The sequence below is a fragment of the Paroedura picta genome, chromosome 11 (assembly GCF_049243985.1).
Source record: "Paroedura picta isolate Pp20150507F chromosome 11, Ppicta_v3.0, whole genome shotgun sequence".
In the NCBI taxonomy this organism is placed as follows: Eukaryota; Metazoa; Chordata; class Lepidosauria; order Squamata; family Gekkonidae; genus Paroedura; species Paroedura picta.
This window is the reverse complement of record NC_135379.1, coordinates 61,814,863-61,839,071: the sequence shown is the minus strand read 5'-3', so window position 1 is coordinate 61,839,071 and position 24,209 is coordinate 61,814,863. Positions and strand designations below refer to the sequence as shown.

The 24,209-nt window shown below is 50.2% G+C and overlaps 1 protein-coding gene across 5 annotated transcripts; it reads right to left on the bottom strand.

Moving 5' to 3' along the window:
* Positions 1-4,010: 4,010 nt before the first annotated feature.
* CENPC (centromere protein C) lies at positions 4,011-24,084 on the bottom strand. Of its 5 annotated transcripts, none has more exons than XM_077303449.1 (17): positions 23,956-24,083; positions 22,751-22,797; positions 21,657-21,718; positions 21,417-21,517; positions 20,494-20,587; positions 19,334-19,442; positions 16,561-17,214; positions 15,297-15,335; positions 13,524-13,606; positions 12,407-12,469; positions 11,360-11,467; positions 9,800-9,889; positions 8,740-8,832; positions 8,190-8,344; positions 7,029-7,119; positions 5,868-5,940; positions 4,013-4,892 (listed from the first exon to the last, which is right to left on the bottom strand). In XM_077303449.1, exons 1-17 carry the CDS (start codon positions 23,965-23,967, stop codon positions 4,877-4,879), a joined length of 1,890 nt encoding a protein of 629 aa, XP_077159564.1. In that variant the 5' UTR covers positions 23,968-24,083; the 3' UTR covers positions 4,013-4,876. The 5 variants fall into 5 exon arrangements, with proteins under 5 accessions (XP_077159567.1, XP_077159565.1, XP_077159564.1 ...); XM_077303448.1 differs by having other exon boundaries at positions 4,015-4,892; positions 19,334-19,463; positions 23,956-24,082; XM_077303450.1 differs by lacking the exon at positions 15,297-15,335 and having other exon boundaries at positions 4,012-4,892; positions 19,334-19,463; positions 23,956-24,084.
* Positions 24,085-24,209: the final 125 nt, after the last annotated feature.

Here is a 24,209-nt window from a genome sequence, read left to right as displayed (position 1 = left end):
GTTCCCACGTCCCTCAGCCTTTCCTCCTGGGGCTCGGTCCCCTGACCCCGGATCACCTTATGGCCCTTTGGACAAATGACCTTGCCCAGGGCTGTTCTTGTACCTGAAGAGGTATTTCAGAAGCTCACAGGGAATGTGCTAGGTCAACCAGCACGTAAGTCAGGGACTATACAGAGGTTATATAGGAAGGGGAGAAAAACCTAATGACGGTGAAACATCATGAACTCAGCTGTCCAGCAAGGTTCACAGAATTTTGCATCCTCACTAGAGACACATGGAAAATGTCAGAGGAGCTGGACTGTTTCATGCAGCTATTCATTTTATAGAAAGTGGGATTCACCATAGAGTGGGGGCAGCTTCAAGGCATGAAAACCTGTCCATGAAGTCTGTAGGGAAATGCATGTCTGGAATAGGTAGCCCCCTCCCCACCAAGTAGGAATTTACAAGCAAGGAAAAGGAGGATGTGGGAAAGCCCTTTTTCTGCATCACACGTAATCTTGTAGATCTCTACTGGAACGGAGAGCATTTTTGGAGCTGTTTGCATGTCAGGAGCTCAAGAATTCAGGCTTGCTTTGTTTTTTTTTAAAGAGTTAATGAAAGGATTTCTGGGGGGGAAGAAGTATTATGCATAGAATAAGATAAGGCCCACTTTCCCCATCATGTAAGGCAGGGGTAGTCAAACTGCGGCCCTCCAGATGTCCATGGACTACAATTCCCAGGAGACCCTGCCAGCGAATGCTGGCAGGGGCTTGTGGGAATTGTAGTTCGTGGACATCTGGAGGGCCGCAGTTTGACTACCCCTGATGTAAGGTATGCACTCAAGAATACTAGAAATACTAGTATTTACCCTTGAATAAGCCAAGTTTAATAGCTAAAATGGGGAACAATCAGCAGCAGAAGAAGAAATTAGTCACCCCAGAAATAAAGTCTATTCCACAGAAGAGGAAGACATATTGGATTCTCAAGACTTCCTTTAAGGGATAAATTCCAGAGGGGCAATTTTGTTCATCTTTCGCATCAAGATTAAACATGAAAGGCGTATCGTGGTTAAGAGTGACAGACCAGGTCTGGTTCCCCACTCCTTCTCCTCCGCCACATGAGTGACCTTGGACCGCTCCCAGTTCTCTCAGAGCTCCTTCAGTCTCACCTACTCCACAAGATGTCTATTGTGGGGAGGGGAAAGGAAGGCAATTGTAAGCCACTAGGAGACTCCCTGGGATAAAGGAAAGGGGGGTATAAAAATCTACTTTTTCTTCAACTCTTCTTAAAGACTAACATTTCACAGCCCCCAGATTAGAGGCCATAGCTCTTAACCACTACACCATGAGGGAGAGAACTGCCCCCCACCTGGTTCAAGAAGAGGAGTTGGTTCTTAGATGCTGCTTTTCTCTACCTGAGGGAGTCTCTAAGAGGCTTACAGTCGCCTTCCCTTTCCTCTCCCCACAACAACAGACGCCCTGTGAGGTGGGTGAGACTGAGAGAGCCCTGAGATTCCTGAAGAAGAGATGGTTCTTAGATGCTGCTTTTCTCTACCTGAAGGAGGCTCAAAGCGGCTTACAGTCGCCTTCCCTTTCCTCTCCCCCAACAGACACCCTGTGAAGGGGGAAGAGGCCCATCTGCTGGCAGCATGAAGAAGCAGTGAGTGAGGCACCCTCAGGCGGGGCGGGGGGGGGGGGGCTTCCATTTCTACGCTGGCATGATGTTGCCTTGAGAAAGGGACCAGACAGGTCAGGTTTTTGAGCTGCAAAGGCCTTTTGAGAGTTCAATTCCATGTTCACGTTGCACATCACAATGTGCTTGCATCCAAGGGCTCTTCCTGCTGTAGACAGAAACAATTATGATGGCGCCCTTTGGCTACATCGCTTTCTGTCTCTCTCCCGCCCTCATTATTTTTAGCTGTCACATCATTAAAGGTTCAGTGATTCTCCAATTAAATGTTCCTGCCTGCTGTGATGAGTTTGACTGATAGCTGTCCTTGAATCAACCTTGATCTGCCCCACCAGACTGAGGCACAGGAGGGGAAAGAACCGGGGCCCTAGCCCCTGCGCTGGCCAAAAGAGAGCGGCCAAGAATCAGATGCACCAGCAAGGATCAGTGGCATTCCTGCGGCTGAGCTCTCTGGTTTGGACGCCAGCTTATTAGCTCATTCATTTACTTCTTATTATATTTATATACCATCCTCGCTGGAGGCTCAGGGCAGTTTACATAAAACGTATAAACCAGGGGTAGTCAAACTGTGGCCCTCCAGATGTCCATGGACTACAATTCCCAGAAGCCCCTGCCGTTGGCAGGGGCTTCTGGGAATTGTAGTCCATGGACATCTGGAGGGCCACAGTTTGACTACCCCTGGTATAAACAATACGTAGAGCCTCTTGTGGCGCAGAGTGGTAAGGCAGCCGTCTGAAAGCTTTGCCCATGAGGCTGGGAGTTCAATCCCAGCAGCTGGCTCAAGGTTGACTCAGCCTTCCATCCTTCCGAGGTCGGTAAAATGAGGACCCAGCTTGCTGGAGGGTAAACGGTAATGACTGGGGAAGGCACTGGCAAACCACCCCGTATTGAGTCTGCCATGAAAACACTAGAGGGCGTCACCCCAAGGGTCAGACATGACTCGGTGCTTGCACAGGGGATACCTTTACCTTTATAAACAATACAAGAACCAATCCATATGCTTCTCACCTCCTTGGGGCTGGAGGCTGGAGGGTGCTGTGCTGCTGCCTTGCATCAGCTCCCATCACCAGCTCAGGGGGCCCTTGCCATTCGCAGCTAGGAAGCCAATGCGATGCTATTGGACAGGGCGCTGGACTCGCATCCTGGCCAATGTGGCTTTGGCTTCTCCTACAGAAGCTTGCTGAGGCCCATCACAAACACTAGGCCACTTGGAGTCCCAAACGGAGAGGAAAGCTGGGTGCAAATATGCCAAAGGCACAAAAGCTGTGGATCTGAGAACAAAGGAGAAAGCCTACCAGAACTAGCCAAGAAGCAGCTTCATAACAGCAATGAAATGTCGTGTGGCGTCCCGCTGGGGGTCATCCCAGTGTGTGTCACTAGGTCAGAGAAGCTCCCCCAATCAAATTCACCTGCAGAAATACGGATAGAGCCAAGCCCCCCCCCCCCACCGCACCCCCCACGGATTCTGTAGCCCCAGCCTCCTCCTTCCTGCATCTGAAGCGCCCCTGCTGTTGCCTGCTGTTCTTCCCGAGAGCCACGGGCCGCCCCCCACCACACGCAGGCCGGCTGCTCTGCTCGCCCATCTATTGAGGCAGGGCCCATTCATTTTGCATGGGATTTTGTGTGTTCCTTCTCAGCGTGATCACCAACAGCCTCCTCTTTAATTAGACCTGCTTTGCTTTCCCGCTGCTTTCAACAAGCTCCTCCCGCAAATTGATCCAGAAATATCTGTCACAGGTAGGAAACAATTAACATGCACTTCCTTATCAGGGGGATGAAATCAAAATGAGCTTTTGCACTCCCTTCTTTTGGCAAGACTCCCACCAAAGGCAGAGCGTCACTTATGATCTAAGGCAGGGGTAGTCCACCTGTGGTCCTCCAGATGTGGTCCAGCAAACGCTGGCAGGGGCTCGTGGGAATTGTAGTCCATGGACATCCGGAGGACCGCCGGTGGACTACCCCTGATCTAAGGCAGCCTCTCTCAACTTCTTTTCCATTAAGAAAGCCCTGAAATATTTTTCAGGCTCAGAGGAACCCCAGACGTGGAGCGATCATGCAGAATATGGTTGGGAAGCAGAGCTGTGGACATGGCCACCCCAGGCCCCTGACATTTCCACCCCCCTCCAGACCCACCATTGGCCATGGGGGAGGCAGCCCAACATGACTATATATGGTCTTATCACCCAATAAATGTTTAACACATTTTAAAAAAGCATTTTATTGCCACTCATTCAGGAAACCCTTCCAGGGCTATCTAGAAACCCTCAGGGTTTCATGAAACCCAGGTTGAGCCAGCCTGATCCAAGGCAGTCTGAGAGACCTCCCTGCAGAAGTTACCAGCTTGGCAGAGTGGTTGAGGGAGGCAGCCTCTCATCTGGAGAGCTGGATTGGGTCTCCTGCTCGTCCACATCCAGCCAGCTGGGTGACCTTGGCCCAGTCTTGGTTCTCTCACCTACCTCGCAGGGTGTCTGATGTGCCTTGAGACCCCTTTGGGTAATAAAAAGTGGGGGAGAAAAACCAGCCCCCCTCCCATGCGCATTCCCCAACAGGCAGGTTGGAGCTCTTTGCACACAAGCTGAACAGCCCAGCGAATGTCGCCTGTAAGGCTGACATGAGCTGGTCCAGTCCATGCTCAAGCACATCTTTTTGAAGACGAAATCATCATGATTACAGCTTTCAATATTTTGAAATGTACAAAAAGTAATAAAGAAAAGCTCCCCCTTCTTCCTCTGCCTTGGCCCCCGGAGCCCCCATTCAGGAGCTCTCATGCCTTCCTGGTGTCACTGCGGTTGGGCACAAGAAACCCGCCTTTAGTTTAAATAGCCAGGTGGCTACTCCTTAGCATCTCTCACTGCAACCAAAGCAACAAAAAGCAGGAGACATTTCTGGCCTGAATGCCAACACTGCCTTGTTCAATCGTCCACTGTGTTTGAAGAGAAAACCACAGCAACACACCTGGAAACTTAAAAATAAGCTTTTCAAAGTTTTACTCTCCAGCTTTTAGTGCAAGTTTTATTGCTGCAATGCTAGAAGAGAACACAAGAAGTACAAGAACCCCCAAAATAAGCTATTTAGCCAAGAAAAGTTCTGCAGTTTTGGGTAACAGCATAACTAGAAAACCAACAAGGATGTGAATCTTCTGAAAATTCCTCCAGTTTTTATTCTGTGATCTCCAAGATGCTCCATGAAATGTAGGTCTGAAGACATTTTATTCACCTTCTGGCCTGAAATGAAACAGGAGTGGGGGGGTTCACAGGGGATGGCAGCAAAGTCAGAAGAACATCAAGGGAAAGTTTTATTTATTTACTTAATAGTGTTATTACTCCAGGCTAACCCAGTTTCCCTGCCTTGTGTTTTTTAAAATTCTACTCCATTTTTTCCCTAGTTATTTCAGGCGAAGTCTATTCCATTTCATTTTCAAACAAACAACCCCAACTCAGGTGTGAGTTGCTCCCTTGGGCGAGTTCAAAACGCAAGTGCTGAGAAGGACAATTTTACAAAGGAGGCGGGGGTTGGAGGGGGCACAAGGCTGCAAGGCAGCTCCCCTGCTTCCTGAGCGCAGCGCCTCTACCTTTGCAACCCACTTTCCGCATTTCATTTTTCTGATTCAGTCATCCTAGTTCTGCATTGTTTATTGCATGGCTTCCACTGTCCAATTTAGGTTTTTAAATAATACGTTATATCTTTCTCCATGTAGAAAGGCAGGTGATAAACGAAATCATTTTTTAAGAACACAAAATGCCCCTGAAGGCTGTCTGGAGAAAGGTGGCAGCTCCCCCCCCGTCCCCGTCCCCCAGGCATTCCCAGCACAGGGCAACCAAATGCAAGTGCCACAGAGGTCTTTTGAGCTTGTGAGCCACCACAGCAGCGGGCTACAAATCCCTCCCCTGCCACTGCTGAGCCTCTCTTGCTTTCACGGCCTGATCTACCTAGCAGGGCTGTGGTGAGGACCGTGTCCATCCCCTTGGGCTTCTCAACAGGGCAGGATTAGAACCCAGACATCATCAGCACGGATCACACGTCTCACGTGTATTTCTCAACAGGCCTTGAGTCTAGAAAAGGTTCTGGTTCCTGCCCCACACCAGATTCTGCAGCGCCCTGGTAACAGGGGTCTCCTCATTAGCTAGACAAAAGTTACAGACAGACGAGGTGGGGAAAAGGCCGTCAGAGATTCCGCTGTTCAACAATTCTCTTCCTACCTGTTCCCTTTTATCTGTGTGAAAAACAGAATGCATTCCTCATTCAAGAGATTCCGGATGTTGTATATATTCCCTAAAATCAGACACAGGCAACAGCCATCACAAACAGCTCTGCTCCTTCACAAACCCACCCACAATCTCTGCCATGGCCACAATGACCTTCAGAAGCTTTTGATGCTGGCAGAAGCCACCAGCCTCACAGGGGATCGCCCAGAGGACACCGGCCGTGTGCCTTCCCACTGGCGAGCCATTTCCCTTCCACGCTCTTCCCTTCTTCTATGCTTCTGAGCAGGGCCCAGTGGAGGCTATGATGCTGCAAGACTGCAGAGCCCCCTGCATGCAGCGGCGGGTACAAGAAGCCGTAAATCAAACTGTGTCTCTGGCCTTTAACCTTGAAAGCAGGCCCCCCAAAACTCAGAGGTGGTGGGAGAAGATTCCCAGTGGGTGCCAACGGCCTGAATTGTTTTTCTCCCTGATCAGCAAAACCAGAAGCAGGCAAAAAGAAGCATGGCATACATTTGCTCCTTAAACTCAGGGCACAGAAATCTGGGGTCTTTTTCTAAGCTTAGAAAACTGCCTTGCTAGGAGGACTGAGCCTTAAACATGGCAGGTTACTGTTCTCAGGTTGACCTAAGACCGCAATAGATTTTTCCAAGTGTGACCCAGAGAAGACATGCTAGAAATCAGAATGAAGGCCAGCAATGTTATAAATTAGCAACTTTGCCACCCTTTAAAAATCATTTCACTCTCGTGGACAGTCGGTCCGTGTCCCACCCCCACCCACCCCCCGCCAAGTTTCCATGAACTTCTCAGTCACTTCCAAGCTAAAGCAGCCAGCCCCCGTGATGGGTCCCACAGAGCGGCAGATGAGGGGCCATGGCCCAAAGCTGACCCTCTGCCTGGGCCCCACGTAAAGCGGGTGCTGTGGGGGAGGGATGCACAGACTCCTCCCTTGGGGCCAACACATGGCATATTTGGAGCCACGACAGGAGACCCAACGCAATGAAGAGAGGCAGCCCTTCTGTCACTCATGCCCCTTCAAGGGGACATAGGACATGAGCTCCAAGACGCGTGTGAGAAGATGCCTGCCCTCTCCCTCCCTCCCTCCCGCCTGCAACTCGACCTTGACCTATTTCACTCTGGAGCAGCCCTTTCACTTACCTACTGGGACACAGAAATAACTTCCAGCACCCAGAGAATAACGCTGATGGTACAGAGTGAAAAGAAGCCTGCCTTTGACAACATGGAAAACCTGCAGAAATTAACACAATAAAAGTCACTTCCATGGTCATTTTTCAATGCAGTCCAAAACCAAGCCACAGTATCTCAACATCCAGCAGAAAGGGTAATTCTTGGGCACAGGAACCCAATTCCCAAGACACATTTTTCCTCAAATGAAAACAGGCACACGCTTCCTTTATACAGCCAAGCACACCACAAGAATTCTGTGCAAGTCCCTGCGAGGGTTTCCTCTTAGAAGGAGCTGAGTGGAGAGTAATACTTTGGCCAGCTATGCAGAAGGCAGCATCTCTCAGGGATGCATAGTTGCTCCATCTCTCTTCCACTGGAAGTCACAAACGATGCAAACACAGCAGAGTTACCCGCTTGCTCTGGAACAGGCAACCCAAAAGAATCAAGGGCAAAATATAGAATCACACAGCTGCAATGCATGTGGACTCCTGTGTGGAGGAGCAGTCTGGACTTTCTGGAACATTATTTTATCATTTCATTTCTCATGCACGTAGCATGGGAACTGCTCCCTATTAACAGCCTTCATACACTAAACCACAAGTAAGAAACAAAGCAAAGCAAACATAGTTGCCTCTTGTCCCAAGAGATCTTTCCCTTTTATTCCTTAAAACAAGGCTCATTGATTAACAAATCGGGAAGGCGAAGATTCTCACTCCACATTTTTCGGGCACAAGAGCTAAAAGGACCAGAACAAATTTTGCTCTTGCCAGAGTGATCTTGGGATCCTTATCACTAAGGAAAGAAGAGTTTCCAGGCTCTAGGGCAGGGGTAGTCAAACTGCGGCCCTCCAGATGTCCATGGACTACAATTCCCAGGAGGCCCCTGCCAGCAAAAGCTGGCAGGGGGCTCCTGGGAATTGTAGTCCATGGACATCTGGAGGGCCGCAGTTTGACTACCCCTGCTCTAGGGGGATGACTGATCTATTCACAGCTTGGACCCAAGCGGTCCAACTTTTATACAGAAAGGTCAAAATACTGAAATGCTTATTTGAGACTAAATTTAAGCAACAACAAAAACCTGTTGACCCTGCAAAGTGCACCCAGTAGGGTGCCAGTAGTCTTGCATCCTTACCATTGTATCCGTGTAGGAATAGTGAGATCCCTTTTCTCTGAGTGGCTTCAGTATCAGTTTGCCAGCAGAAAAGACGGGGGTAGAAAAATATTTATATATGGACACATCTTCATTATCGAAAAACAGCAAATGCGAACAGCCGTTGCTCACACATTCTGTTGTAAAATTGACAAAGAAGTATTCAGAACGGATTCCAGATCCCTCCCTCCACCCTTTGTCCTGGCACATGGCAACTCAAGAGAGATGAAGCCTCCACTTTTATGCATTTATTTATTTAGATTTTTATACCACCCTTTCCCTACGGCTCAGAGCGGTTTACACAAAACCCACCACAACGTTATTTATCATAACGTTGTCACAGAAGATCCAGAGGCACAACGCAGAAGGCAGCATCGGAAGGAGGAGACCATATTATTTGGGACAAGAATACAGGGGAGGACACGGAGGATAAAATCATTCCGTACAGTCGCCACCGTTTCTGAATGTTCCAGAAGTGGGGTACATTCACACATGCTTGAAGGAGAAACTTGAAAAGGCTGCCGTCACTTACCTTGAAGAACTTCTTGCTTTGAGGCCGCATCAAATACATGAGCTGGCTGTGAGGGATCTTTTAAGGGAGCACTGGTGTTATCCAGCACTTTCTCTGCAAGACAGAAGACCCGTGTGGTGTCATAGAATCATAGAATAACAGAGTTGGAAGGGACCTCGTGGGTCATCTAGTCCAACCCCCTGCACTATGTCTCGTGGTTAATCTGGTGTGCTGGGCTTGATTCCCCATTCCTCCACATGCAGCCAGCTGAGTGACCTTGGGCCAGTTAGAGCTGTTCTCACAGAGCAGTCCTGTCAGGGCTCTCTCAGCCCCACCTACCCCCGGGGTGTCTGTTGTGGGGAGAGGAAAGGGAAGGCGACTGGAAGCCGCTTCAGGCATTGAAAAGCAGGGCACAAAAACCAACTCCGCCTTACGTTTTAACACCTGGTAGGGCATGTTCAGTGGAGGGACGGAGGATTTGCAGCTCTTCCAACATTTCTTTTGGATTCTTTTGCCCAAATCTGTGCAGTGCTAAAGCTATGTCTGTAAAGCTTTTCTTTTAGCCCATCTTATGCACCCCACAGTAAATTGTCCCTGCAGTAATCATGTGCTGGGCTGTGGGAGACACAGGGGCGAGATCTCTGAACTGGAAAGGGAAGCTGCAAGTCCTGATCCTCTCAGCAGGCGGCCCAGTCCAGAGATCAGACGATGCCCAGAGAGAGAAATACAAGGAGTTGGCACCCTCCCCAGGAGTGGGCAGGGCAGACTAGGCTTTGCAGAACCAGGCAGACCTGTTGTCTCTCAAACCACACGACACTGACCCAAGCGCCAAGGAGGGCCATGGAGGATGTTTACATGAGTTGGGGTTTGGCCAGCTCTTGAGTGGGAAAGGCGGCCGCCTCAATGCTGAAGCAGGCTGTGGTGCATCTGCTATTAAAGGCTGCAGGGGAGAGGAACAATTACCCGCCAGTCTTGAATGTGCCCTTCTTGAGCAAGGCAACGGGCTCTCCAAAAACATAACTGCAAACCTTGGTAAGAAGTAAAGGAGAAATATCAAAAAAGGTTTCAGAGGCTTCCATACCCAAGTCTATCTTTGCGGGTTTTTTTATCCTGTTTAGTTTACGGGGTTCTTGCTGTTTAGGCGAGATTATTCCACTGGCAACAAGCCCACCTGGAACAAAAGAGAGGTTATGGAATCAGCTGGGCATAATCACCTCTCAAATATAGCAATGTAGCAGTAGAGCAACATACGGGGGAGGGGGGGATTTCAGAGTCAGAGGAGTTCAGCAGTGGAAGGGGCTGCCTAAGGAGGTGGGGAGCTCCCCCTCACTGGCGGTCTTCAGGCAGCAGCTGGACAGATCCTCATCCTGGATCCTTTAGGCCAGGGGTAGTCAAACCACGGCCCTCCAGATGTCCATGGACTACAATTCCCAGGAGCCCCTGCCAGCGAATGCTGGCAGGGGCTTCTGGGAATTGTAGTCCATGGACATCTGGAGGGCCGCAGTTTGACTACCCCTGCTTTAGGCCAAGGGTAGTCAACCTGTGGTCCTCCAGATGAAATGCTCCGCCAGAAGAAACGGGAACTGAGACGGCTAGAGCGAGTTTGGAGGAAGACGCGTGACGAAGAATCGAGAGCATCTTATAGAATGCAGTTAAGAGCCTATGAGATGGCGGTGAAGTCAGTGAAATGTAACTTTTTGGCAAAATGTAAAAAATGTAGCAAACGCTGGCAGGGGCTCATGGGAATTGTAGTCCATGGACATCTGGAGGACCACAGGTTGACTACCCCTGCTTTAGGCTGATCCTGCCTTGAGCAGGGGGTGGGACTAGATGGCCTGCATGGCCCCTTCCCTCTCTAGGATTCTAGGAGTCTAGTTCAGCAGTGGAATGGGCTGCCTAAGGAGGTGGGGAGCTCCCCCTCACTGGCAGTCTTTAAGGAGAGTCTGGACAGAGACTTTTCCTGGATGCTTTGGGCTGATCCTGCACTGAGCAGGGGGTGGGACTAGATGGCCTGTATAGCCCCTTCCAACTCTAACAGCAGGCCAAGCATTAGAGACTCTGTGATTTGGAGAGCAGAAGTTGTCCTACTTATTTTAATAAAAGTACAGATCACATCTCTCAGTCAACCATTAAGTTGGCTGAGAAGATAAAAATAACTGACTTATATAGATTCAGGTGCACAGCTGTTGAGTGCACAAAGTTAGAGTCTTTAAGGCCAACAAAGTGTAAGCTTTCATGTGCAGGCACACTTCCTCAGACACAACGAAATGGAAATTTTCCAGCTCACAAATATGTAGGTAGAGGCTGTACATTTAAAAGGAACATGATTTGAGCCCCTGGTGGATGCAAAAATTGCTGTTTGGACGTGGTATTAATCAAAGAGCACACAATTCTTCAGGGAGAGAGATGAAAACCCCACCTTTGTAAGTGTTTAGGCCTAGATATATCGTGAAACAAAAGCTTCACATTTTGACATTTCTGTTTAATAGAGATTTCTGTGATTTTGTAGCAATACTTTCCAACTTACCCTCCTATTGTTAACATGCTCTTTCAAGGAGTGTGACCTGCATAGCATGGCGCTTGACCCAGCCAGATAAAACAGATGCCTCAACTATGCAACCCTGGAATGCGTTCTCCATACCTGAAGGTTTCATCTTATACATCACACGCTCCCCACGCCAGTACTCCAAAGGCTTGAGCCGCAGACGCTTGCTCTGACGAAGATGAGCTGTGGTACCAGATGGCCTGACTAAGGAAGAAATAAACAGGAATCTGCATAAGTTAAGGCCTTGGGGGGCATGATGGAAGGGGCCATGGTCACAGCTGCTTTATAGACACCCGTGGGCTTTCAAGGCCAGAGACATCCAGAGGCAGTTTACCGTGGCCTGCCTGGGTGTCACAACCCTGGATTTCCGGAGCGGTCTTCCTTCTGTACTGACCTGGGCCAACACTGCTTAGCTTCTGAGATAGGATGAGATGGGGATGAGATGCAAAATTATGGCCATGCCCACCACTGCTCCCACGAGAGGGTGCCGCTCCCCACTGTGTGTCATGAAGCCAGCCACAAGCGCACTGGCACTCGAAGCCTGCGGAGCATCTGCTCGCTTCACCCCAGCTGAGGCTTTAAGCTGTGGTTAGCAGTCAGGGCTGAGCAACTGTTTCCATCTGAACTCTCTTTAAGCCTGAGAGGGAAACCCTGAAGGAGCTGATAGGTGGAAGGAAGCTCTCAGAACATCTTACTCCTTCTCAAATGTTGTCTGGAGCAGTGGTCCACAACCTTTATTAGGCTGCGGGCCGGTGTGGCGGGGAGGGCGATCCAGCTGCCACACATGCGCAGCAGCCCATGCGCAAACGTGCATGTGCGGACCTGCCGCACATGCGCGTTTGCATTGGCAGCTGCGCTTCCCGCTCTCCCCCTCCCTCAAAAAGAAGCTTCCCTGGCCGAAAGCTCGCGGCCTGGGAAGTTTCTCACTGCAGGGGGGGGGAGAGGGAGCCGCGGCCTGGTGGTTATGGACCACCGGTCTGGAGTTCAAAACGTGCCAGCCTTCTATAGAACATGCATTCTGTTCCTTTTGCCCCGTTCTCCTTGGGTTCACAGTCACAAGCCCAGGGATTGGCACTGATGCCAGCCTTAGAACTATTCACTGTGACCTAGGCTGGAAAGGACAATATAGCAAAGAAACGTTACCTGTTTTACTCCTTAAAGGATTAGAAGGCAATAAGGCCAAGTCTTCCTCCAGGGCAGGTGGCTCTAATAAAACAACACAGATTTTAGACGCTTCAAGGGCTAACCCCTCATTTACGGCATTTGTATTCTGCTTGATGTGCATTTTGTTTGATGCAGTCTGCCCCGAGCCTTTAGGAAAGGGTGACTAAACATGGAAAAATAAAATTAAATATAAAATAAATAAGATAGATGCAACCGGGGTTCATCCATTCGACATAAAGCAACCTAAAAATGCTGAAATGATCTGGGCCAGGGGTAGTCAAACTGCGGCCCTCCAGATGTCCATGGACTACAATTCCCAGGAGCCCCCTGCCAGCGTTTGCTGGCAGGGGGCTCCTGGACATCTGGAGGGCCGCAGTTTGACTACCCCTGATCTGGGCGATTCGGAGATCACCTGCGACTTTGGGAGGTCTCCAGGCACCCCCAGGAGACTGGCAATCCTGGCAAGACCTGAGACTATATTTTCCCAGAGTCAGAAACGGCTGCCAGGGCAAGGGGAAACCTGGGAAGACTGGGATCCTTGTGCAGGCTGTGCACAGGTGTAGTAGCTCTCGGCTAGGGTTGCCAGCCTCCAGGCGGGACCTGGAGATGTCCTGGAATTACAACTCATCTCCGGAGGTCAGTTTCCCTGGAGAAAATGGCTGCTTTGGGGGGCAGACTGTGGTATTGAACCTCTCCTGGTTGACTATCTGGATCCTTTTGCTTGCAACAGCCTTCCTCCGCCCATCTTCTGCCTGCGGGCTCTGAGAAGAAATGGGAGGAGCCAGCAGGGGACATGCAGCAGATTCAGCTCTTCCCTCCCATCCCTTTTCCATTGCTTGTGAATTCAACAAGGCCACTGCAGGCCATGCAGATGAACAGAAAGCCACTCTGTACTCCTGAAGCTTCCTCAGGTTAATTTTTTTTTAAGTACGTAAATATAGTTTAAAAGTTAACCACCACCCCCAAAATTGGAGTACCCCCTCCAAACTCTGCAGTAGCGCTGGGATTTCTAGTAAAACGGATTGAGAATGACTGATAGAGACACATCAATAACACCTTTCCGCATGTACATATAGTAAAAAGACATTCGCCTTACCGAAAAATGAATCTTCCACGTTGCCTCTAATCATAATTTCACGGCCAAGTGATGCTTTATCATTTTGACTGCAGACTGGACCACTTTAAAAAAAGAGCCCCTTGCTTAGCGGTGAGCTCACAGAACACAACAAGAAGCAACACATCTCTATTCCTTCAAGTGAATGCTGCTCACCAGAGATAAATCTAGCACACTGGTACATGGTGCAACTATTTCTTTGCCATAAAACATGCACTCCCGTATCAAGACCTTCAAAAGGCCCAACATTATTTCATGTTGGCCTTCAATGCAGCCTATTCTATAGTGGAACAACTGTAATGCCCAGCAAATGTTATTTATAAATATTTCCCTTAAGCATAGCTCTCTACTGTGTCCATTATCTCTTATCTCATACGGCAGCCTGCAATAAATAGGTCACCATTAACAAGTAGAAACTGATCTCAGGGAACCTAGATCTTGCTCCCCCAGTTGGCAACCTGGCCCTGATTGGTTGCTGCTGTTTGTACCTTGTGTATCAAGATCCAACCAAGATGGTGTGTACTTGCTTTTTCCTCACCATGCAGCTAAGTCAGGGTGAATAGTGCAAAATGAATGCTAGACAGCTGTTTAGATTGATTCGAGTGAATAGCTGTGTTGAGTCCAGCAGGGGCACCATTAAGACCGACCAAGTTTCATTCAAGGGATGAGCTTTCGTGGGCCCAACCGTATCGGGGGGGGGGGGCATGCCCACGGAAGCTCATCCCTTGAACGAAACTTGGTTGCTCTTCAAGGTGCCCCTGCTGGACTCTACATTTGTTCAGCTGCTTAGATTATTATGTCTGTCTTCCAAAAGAACAGTCTAGAATGCTTTGGTATGGAGCATTGGGGAAATGCGAGTCTTCCTTAAACATCAGTGTTAGTAAATCACTGCTCTACACATCCTTTCACAGAGTCAGCGTAAGCACCAGCACCAGCCTCTCCGTGGGTGAAACTACGAGGGGGGTGGGGGGAGAGAACCAGGTGGGATAAGGGACTACCTGCAAGAGCTCTGCCTGCTGGGACAGGATGATTTCTGCCGGTTCCCCTTCCCCACTGCAGACGGTTTGGCCCGTTCGGCAGGACTGCTGAGGGAGGTGCCCTGAAGCGAGGGCAGCATCTCAAGGCACTCCGTGGATGGCAGTGCAGGCACCACAGGCCACAGTGACTGGCGCCAGGAAGGCAGCCCCAGGTGCCCCAGCCCCCGTTCAGTCCACAAACCAGAGCCGTGGGTCTGCGGTGCTGATGCAAAGGGCGTCTACGTCCTCGTGCTGAAGGGCCACTCAAAAGGACGGGCTTGCTTGCCAAAGGTTATCAAGCGTAACCTTTGACATATTTCTCGACATTTCACACTGATCATCAAGCTGTGCTTTCTAGCCTACAGTGCCATGTCCAGAACCAATGTTTTGCAGCTTTATATAGCCAAATTTCTGGAGCAACGAGGAAGTTCAGGTTCAACTATGATGCAACAGGGTCCCTTAAAGCAAGAGCTAAGGAACACCATTTCCAAAAACTTGTTTTTACATTTCAGGCTGCCTGCACACCCCACCCGGGAGAACCACCTGGGAGTGCTCCAAGACAGCACAACTCAGTGGCCATGGCAGAGACCACAAGAACCCCCCCCTCAGCTTCACCAAAAGACCAATCCTGATGACATCTCTCAGCCCAAACTGCACACCTGTCAGGGCACTTCTAGACCGAGACCTCATTCGCTGACATGCTTAGATTAAAAACTCCCTAAACAGTAAGGAAGCTTACCTGAGATCGTTCATATTTATCGCTCGCACAAAAGAATATCTAGGAGAGATTAGACAGTTGTTAAACTCGCTGCCACTAGGTCAGTGCACAGGACATTCCTCGTATCCAGGTGAGCCGCTGCTAGGGTGGGGGGCAGAGTGTCTTCTGCTGGGGCAACTGAGGCCTGTCCAGCATTGCAGGGGAGGGGGCCTTGAGCCATGGCCTCTGCAAAGGTTAGCTTAGGGCTGGCTACAAGGAAAGGAGGCCAGCTGCTGAGCCCCTCGCAAGAACTGAGCACAGTCCTGCCTGCCTGCCTAAGGGACGGATGGTCTCTGAGTTCCCTGGCTTCTCCTCTAAGAGTACCCCCCCACCCCGAAAAAATATCCGTTGTGGCCCAAGTTACCAGGTGAAGTGAGCTCTACTCTATGAAAGCTCTTCTCCATCACATTAACTCTGACAGACCTGGAGTCAAAAGAATACTCCACTGGTTCCATTTTCACATCTGACTAGCAGGAAAGGTGCTAACAACACTGATCTAAGGAAAAAGGAAGGCGGTGGGGGGTCTGACTGCAGCCCAGCCCTCTAAAAGAAAAAGCAGGAGCAGGGGGAAACACTTTGGGGCGGGCTGCAGTAAGGAAGATCAAGAGACAAAAAACCTCAGAAGGGATCCCCAGGAGTTGCGTTGGCTGAGGAGGCTGGAACAGGGAGGAGCATTCAAGGGAAGGGGGTCTGGTGAAGACCGTTTATGCACTGGAGGTTTCATGCCGGGCTGCAGGCTGGAGTTTTAGTCGTGGCGGGTTGCCCCACCTCTTCCTGCACCCACATGGGGGAGCATTTGGCCTGGTGCACCTCATCCACCCCCGATCTGTGCTCCTGACAGGGGGGTGGGGCAGTGAAGTTCCCAGTGCATAAACAGTCGAACAGAATCACACAGCCTTCCCACTTTCTTCTCTCCCCCCAACTCTGGGGAGGCAGATCTCTGGGGTGAGGGGACCTGTACGAAATGTGGGTCACCCATGTCTGCAATGTGGAGGGGACACAAAACGCTGTCCTGCCCAAGCTCCGGAGAAGACCCAGAAGGGCAGCTGTGCATTCTTCCTGGCCCCAACCTGTATCCACTGACCAGCGTGATCCATGAAGCTCACCATATCCAAGGGGAGGGGAAAAGATCCATACTCCTTCCATCCACCAGCTGCTGGATGCAAGACGTTTTCTACTGCAACCAATATGGTGGACAGTGGCCCGAGATAAATCAGTAGACAGCAACAAGCACAAACACACGTACCGTTTCGAAGGTGTCCTGCTCTTTCGCCTCTCCACGGGTGCAAGCGCTTCTCCAGCCTCACAGGGCCCGTCCTGGGTTGATGTTCTGTCACACGCCTCCTCAGGGCTTACTGCAAATGCGGGGCTGACACAAGCACTTCCCGTTCCCAAAGCAGGAGGCCTTTCAGCCTGCTTGCCACACAGCTCCTTGGGCTCACTTTCAACTCTCTCCTCCACAGCCGGCACGCTGCATTTCTTCCCTGCGTCCCCGGCAGAACTTTTAGCATTCTTCCTCTGCCTTTGCGCCTTTTTCTTCACAAGCACATTTTGGGAACGCTTTTGCTTCTTCGCGCGTACGCTGGCGGATGGCTGCAGGGCTGAAGGCACAATGAATTGAGGCTCTTTGGCACAGCTGCTGGCCTGTTCTGCAACTGGAGCGTGATCCCCACCGACCCCATTATCAGTACTTTTATCTTTCGTTGCCTTGTCACTTCCAAGCAGGGGGGCTGGAGTTAAACTCCTCTTCTTGGGGAGTCTGCCCTTTTGACGCGGCAACAGCCAAGAGGTGGAGGGACCCCCAAAGGATTCCGCTATCAAAAACTCTCCCTCATTCTCAGACTCGGGACCTGCGGTATTCCAAGGAAGGAGCGATGGCCGTGCCCGAGAATTTGAACTCCTAGGGAACAGAAATAAAAGACACCTCCACACTTTAAGAGATGCAATTGTTGGGAAGAAGCCCCAACATTTCCAAAAAGTAACCTGAAAAAAGCTCATGTTGCTTAGGTGGCTAATCTTTTCAAGGGGCCGACTTCAACGTGTCGATTCCAATCATGACTCAGCCCAGGTGTTTTTAGCAGAGGCTTTTTAGCCTACTGGGACTCATTCTGCAGTGGCATGAGTTGACCTTTCCAAATTCTGGAGTTCGGACTGGCTGCAATGACTAATTCATAAGGCTTTGTCAGAAACAGAATCTGATATTCTAGACCAGGGGTCTTCAACCCCCGGTCCACGGCCCGGTACTGGGCCGCTAAGGCCATGGTACAGGGCCACCAGCAGCCGCACATGCCTTCCCCCCCCCCCCCCCCGCAGCGAGAGGGGGGGAAGAGGCAGGCGCGGCCACTGGCACGCCAGCAACACAAACGCGCATGCGCGGAGCTGCCGCGCGTGCGTGTTTTCGCCCCCTGCTGGCTTTAGGATGCTTAGGGCTAATCCTGCGTTGAGCAGGGGGTTGGACTAGATTGCCTGTATGGCCCCTTCCAACTTATGATTCTACTAGTAATCAAGCCCGCTGCAGGGGAATGCAGCGGGCGCTAGGACCTTACAGTGGTCTTCGGCGTGCTGGTCTGCGGCTCCTTCAGCGGCGGCGGCGAGCTTCTTGCAGGCTGGTCCGAGGGTCGACTTCTCGGCGCTCTCGCGGCCAGGCATGGCAGCGGCCGGGGCTTCGCTCCTCCTCCGGCGCCGCCGCCTCCTGCTGCTCCTGCCGGCCGCCTGCGCGTTCCCTTCGGCCGCCGCTTGTCCGCCGACGCCGCCGCTCCTGCCCCTGCTGGCCAGCGGGCCCGGCCCCTCGGCGGCGGGGCGGGGAGAGCCGGGCGGCGGCGGCGGGTGAACGGCAGGCGGCGGCACGGCGGAGGTCCGGGCTTCTTGCAGACTGGTCCGACTAATCCCACCTCCAGACCCCTTACCGAATTATATAGTCCGTGGCGCCCGTGGCGCCACGGGCGGTTTAAAGATGATTCTACGTGTGGCTGTTCTGCGCATGCGCGTTAGCGCCACCTAGTGGCGAAAACACGTATGTGCAGCAACTGCACGTGTGCATTTACATGCAGCTGCTGTGGCCGGGCCACCGGCTCTCTCCCACCCTCGGAGGCGGTCCCCGACTACAAGAAGGTTGGGGACCGCTATTCTAGACAATTTCAAAAAGGTTTTGCTAAGCCTTAAAATTATGTATAAGTTTTAATTTAAAAAAATGAATTTTACTTCTACCCTGACATTCTCCCCAGTGGAGACCCAGAGCAACTGCCTTTCTCTTCTCCTCCATTCTGCCCCCCCCCCACTGGGAGTGTGCAGCTGGCCCCAGGCAACCAACGAACCCCCATAGCAGGGCAGGGATTCAACACTGCACTGTCTTTTGGAGAACTATTCATTCATTTGTTTCTTCCATTTGCATTCTGCCCTTCCCCAAAGGCTTGGAGAGGATCACATGAAACAAAATACAAATGCAATAAATATGATAAAATTAATCATTTTTTTAAAAATTCTAGGATTATAACAGTTAAAATTAATTTATGTAAAAGCCACCTCCTCCCGGAAGGAGGGGGAACACGATATGAGTTTGCAAACCTTAAAGGAGATTCTGTAACTAAAAAGCAAACAAAACACTAACAGCTTCAGGGGTCAAAACTGCAACCTCTGGAGAAGACCCATTAGCCCAGAGAGCAGAGAGGTGACTTCTGATTCTCCTCAGGACTAGCTGTAGGGAACACATGGAGGGGTGGGGGAGTTCCATATGCAGGAAGGTGTTGGGTTTAGCACTGAGACAAACCCAAGAAGGACTCGCCAGCTTCTGCCTTGTTATTTTGAACAGAAGCTAAATGACTAGGCTTCCAATTGTAAACACTCCTTCAGCTCTTCCCAGTCTAATAATCTGAAGGACTCCAGTTTCTTTTTTATGATTAGAAGCGATATCAAGCAATGTGGCATCCTTAATGGTTTAGAAAGAGCAGGGACTACCCAGCAGTCACACAGAAGGGACAGCTGACCACAGACGGCTGGAATGACTCTGGAATTATACGTACGGGAACAGGCAGCCATCCTGATCTGAAGGAGCCGCATCAGGGCCCCTTGATGCTTCCTCGTTCAGAAGGGCGGGTGATCCAAAGGTCATCTCATCCTCACTGGGAGAATCTGGGAGGAAGATATCGTCACCTATGTTGTTATTAGAAAAACGAAATCCATAAAATGGCTCAAACTGCCTGATCACTTGTGTTCTGTTTCATTACCTCGGCTCAGGAAAGTGATATTCGGTCACCTACTTTAATTTGAGCCTAGGGATGTTAATTGGGGGGGGGGGGTGAGGAGAAATGCCCCCATCTGGCCTTCCTCTGACAGACACACAGAAATGTGGAGTTATGAAGAGAACGCAAATGAAATATGGGTGAAGATTTTAATGTGAAACCGCCTACGGCAGGGGTAGTCAAACTGTGGCCCTCCAGATGTCCATGGACTACAATTCCCAGGAGCCGCTGCCAGCGAATGCTGGCAGGGGCTCCTGGGAATTGTAGTCCATGGACATCTGGAGGGCCACAGTTTGACTAGCCCTGGTCTACGGCATTAGAAAATTCCATTATCACTCCTGTGAACACTGTAAACTTTAAACCTATTAAGTGTTGCTATCTAGAGATCATATGCAACAAACATGAGCGCTGCTAATGGAGCCATCACATAACCCAAGAAGGCCCTCCTAGTTCATGGGCTCTCCCCCTGATCTTCTTGGGCTCAGCGGTGTAGAGAACTCCAGAGCTACGTCTGGCTTGCTCCTGCTTGGCTAGAACTTCCCCTCCCTGATTCTTGGTCTGCTGCCCACCATCCTAGCATAAACTCTGATGAGGTCATCACTCTAACACCATTTCTTCCCGCCATGCGATTCCCTGTCACATGCTAGCAATTCAGTGTGTCCCATGCGGTCTCCTAAGAGCGAAAGGTGAGTTTCAAGTGTGGAAATGCTGAAAGTCCCTGCAGTGCATCATACGTCTCCTCTCAAGGTATAAAGCTAAATCCACTGCTCTCCCAGCAGCAAGGCCTTTCTTCACAGGTACAGGAATCAGACAATGGCTGACTTGACATTTTGCATTGTATACAAACCCCTCCTTGGAGAAAGGAGCGGACCTAAAAACATGTCAAGGACATCACCATTCAAGATCTGCGTCCAACTGAGTAGCAATTCCATGATACCCACCTGAACAGCAGGCTTCTCTGGACTGTGCTTTTGAACACGTGGCAGAAAAGGCACTCCTGACCGAGTTAATCAAAACTGAACTTAGAGACTTTCTCTGGCAATCAAAGAAAGAAATGGAGATGGGAAATGGTATTGTTAACAGCACAATAGTAATGACACACTTGATAAACCAAACTTTGGAAATTGAGGCATGCACATTAAATAAGCACTGTGGCTACGGTAAGAACTGGCCCATAAAAACTTCAGTTTTTATTATTTTCCACACGTCATATAAACTGAGCCTCACCAGTCCCTCACCAGTTTTGGGGGGGTATTATTTAAGCCCAATACAGACCAGAGAACTTGACCAGCGACCAGTACAGCTGAGCCCAAACAAAGCTGAATTCTCCTGGGTATAGTTCTGGCTACACTCAAGATCAGCTGGGGCAGCAGGAGCCCCCTCGGCTGGGGCCAGCTCCACTCCACTCGCAGTTTTGTTTCAAACTAGCTGCAGACGGAACCTGTCCAGGACCGGACGAGGTGGCGGGAGCTGAGAGGAGCAGGCCCTGGGGGCAATTTCTCCTGCAGTGCAGTTTAAATCATGCTGAAGAAGAAACCAAGCCAGGCTGGATTTTTTTTTAAAAAAACAGTCTTTTCTTCTCAGGTCTACTGGACCTGAAATAATTCAGGATTTTTCAAAAATTCCAGATCCAAATACCACATCAGTATTGAGAGCCAGAATTTTCAAAAATACTGAAATGGGAGAGGGGGGACAGAGACTCGAGGCAAAAAATACTTTTTAAACAACCATCCTGAGTAATAATGCAACAACTTCAGGGCAGACAGTTCTCAATTCCACAATGCAGAAGGAAGGGCCTATCTATGAATTCCCCAAGTGAGATTACCCAGTCTAACACCTCTGATTACCAACACAAAAGGCTTACCTTCTCACTAGGAGGTGGCAAGTGAACTTGGTCCAAATCAGGGGATGAACAACTCGAGATGCTAAAAGACTTCCTTGAGACTGGATGCTCCCTGGAAACAGCTGAAGAAACAGAGAGCTAAGATACCATCTCTCCAAGAAACCAGGTATGCCTACTCTTCAATGAAATGTCTCTCTGCTCTACCAAGTGAATTCCAGTATAGTAGAGCAATCTAAACTACAAATAAAACATAGGACTTACTTTTAAAACAGTCTTGAATATATTTCCGTACATTTTCTCCTGGTTGTACGTCAACCACCTGCCTTTGAGGGGGGAAAATGCATGATATTAACTACTTAAAAAGGCTTCCAACCTGTAATCACTGGCTGGAGAACTAACTGGCAATATAGAAAATACATCAGATAATATTCTGTGCTATCGCACCACTTCTGGAGTTTCATGAAGCCTGAAGAGTGTTCAGGGGGCTTCAATATTAAGAAGGTTGAGAAAGTCTGGCGTAGAACCTGTTTCTGGGGGCAATGGGGAGCCTCAACATCCATGGGACCATGAACGGCATTCCCCAAAAACTGTCAATAGACTGTAGCTTCCAAAGGAAGTCAACAGTGTCCCATAAATAAGAGCAGGTCTTCGTGGCTGGTCAATCTCAGCTAAGCAGAGTTGGTCCTGATTAGTAATTGGACAGGAGACCATTAAGGCAGCAGAGGGTCGCTATACAGAGGCAACCAAAAAGCAAACTACCTGTTTGTCTCTTGCCTTAAAAAGTCTATGAGATCGCCATAAGTCAGCTGCATCCTGAAAGCACCTTCTACCACCACCATTCAAAGGTAAAGGATAAAGGCCCTTAACCCTGCTATAGACAGTTTCTATAGCAAAATCAAAAGAACATTCAAGGTTTCTGGGGAAAAAATTAGTTTCTAAATTTCTCAGTCCCTGCGGGAGGAGGGGGTGGCAGCTGCCCGCCCCATCCCTCCTACAGGGGTAGACTTAGACTTGTTTCTGTAGATATCTTTCTTCTACCTGTCCCCTGGAATCCAGCTGCAGCCTTGTACCATTGCTATCAATATGACTAAAGACACATCCAACAAACACTCTGAGAACCTAGTTATCCTGTGATCCTGACAAATGCCTGTTTTATTCACTCCATGTCGAGTTCTTTTCTTAGAAGAACTGCATAAAGAAGATCTTAGAAGAACTGGCAAGCACTTTGGTATACAGATGCAATTTCATTAGGTCAACAGCAAATAGAGAATAAGAACAGCTAGCCATAGGATTCTAGGACAGAGATCCAAAGCCTTCCTTTTAAAAAGAAGTTTTAAAAAGCACAATTCAGTTACCTTTCTGTATTGCAGTATCTTGCCCGGTAGTTTTGCTTCAACTGACCCTGTTGATAAAGAAACTGTTGTTATGAAGATGCTTGAGTGCCTCTCTTATCCTCGACACTAAAGTCATCCACAAGAAGTGCTCTATGGTTGCAACACAGGGGATTTACATTGGGGTTTCTTGTAGTAAATGAGTTATTTGCAGAGGGGAAAGTGTTCAAATCATCAAAGTTTTAGCATCTTTTAACCCACACTGCTTAGAAGGTAGAGAATCCTCTCTCTTCCAAAAACTACCAAATATTCCAAAGGACATTATGATACTAGAAGATGATTCAAAAAGAACCTTACCGAAACAACATAGGAACAAGCACTTCCGGGCAAGCCTGGCCTGGGAACACAACTCCCCTGAGTGCTGAGTAAAGGCCAAATGGAGCCAACAAGGAAAGGCTGCCTCCTCCAGACCAGCCTCTCTCAACTTTTTGACTACCCCTAAAGTGTTCTCCAAGTTTCAAGAAACCCCAGAAGTGGTTCTATCTTGCAGAACACGGTTGGGAAGCAGAGCTGTATCCATGCCCACTGGGACCCCTCCCCTGCCCACCCCCTCCAGGCCCATCACCGGCCATTTTGAAGGGGGGGGCAAGTTGGCATGGCCACAGATAATAAAGGTAAAGGTATCCCCTGTGCAAGCACCGAGTCATGTCTGACCCTTGGGGTGACGCCCTCTAGCGTTTTCTTGGCAGACTCAATACGGGGTGGTTTGCCAGTGCCTTCCCCAGTCATGACCGTTTACCCCCCAGGAAGCAAGCTGGGTACTCATTTTACCGACCTCGGAAGGATGGAAGGCTGAGGCAACCTTGAGCCGGCTGCTGGGATTCAACTCCCAGCCTCATGGGCAGAGCTTTCAGACTGCATGTCTGCTGCCTTACCACTCTGCACCACAAGAGGCTCCTGACAGATGACCATATCACCTGATAAATGTTTAACTTTAAAAAGAATGAATTAAATCAGCTCCCACCCACTGAGGAAACCCCGAGTGGCTGACTGCCCGCCCCCCAGGAAAGCGCCCCGCGCAGAGGCCACGCCCCCCGCCCGGCAGACCCGCGTATCTCCCTTATGGTTATTATTGCTCGGCCCTGCCGCAGGCCCCTGGGGCCCCCTCCCCCCTTCTCTCGGGGGCGCCCAAGGAGCGGCCCCGCCTCCCCCCCCCCCGGCGGGCCCACCTGGGCCTCCATCGCGGCGTCGCTCCAGCCGCCCGTCCGGGTTCGAACCGCCCGCCAATCCCGGAGCCAAGAGGGCGCTCATTGGCCGGCGCTTGTCTCGTCACAGGCGCGCCCGCGGAGGGAGGGTGGGGGATACGGGCCTCCGCGCATGCTCAGTCCCTGCAGGAGGAGAGGAGCGAAGAGAGGAGGGGCGGGCGGCTGCCATCCCCTCCCTGCAGGGACTGAGCATGCGCGGGGGGCGGCGCCAGCCTGGC

What these genes read in the sequence shown, in the direction of transcription:
- CENPC (XM_077303448.1), bottom strand. An exon ending in CGTGGAAGATTCATTTTTCG is followed by an intron (nt 12,470 to 13,523) that starts GTAAGGCGAATG and finishes TTGTTTTATTAG; the next exon opens with AGCCACCTGCCCTGGAGGAA. An exon ending in AAAGCAAGAAGTTCTTCAAG is followed by an intron (nt 8,345 to 8,739) that starts GTAAGTGACGGC and finishes ATTTTACAACAG; the next exon opens with AATGTGTGAGCAACGGCTGT.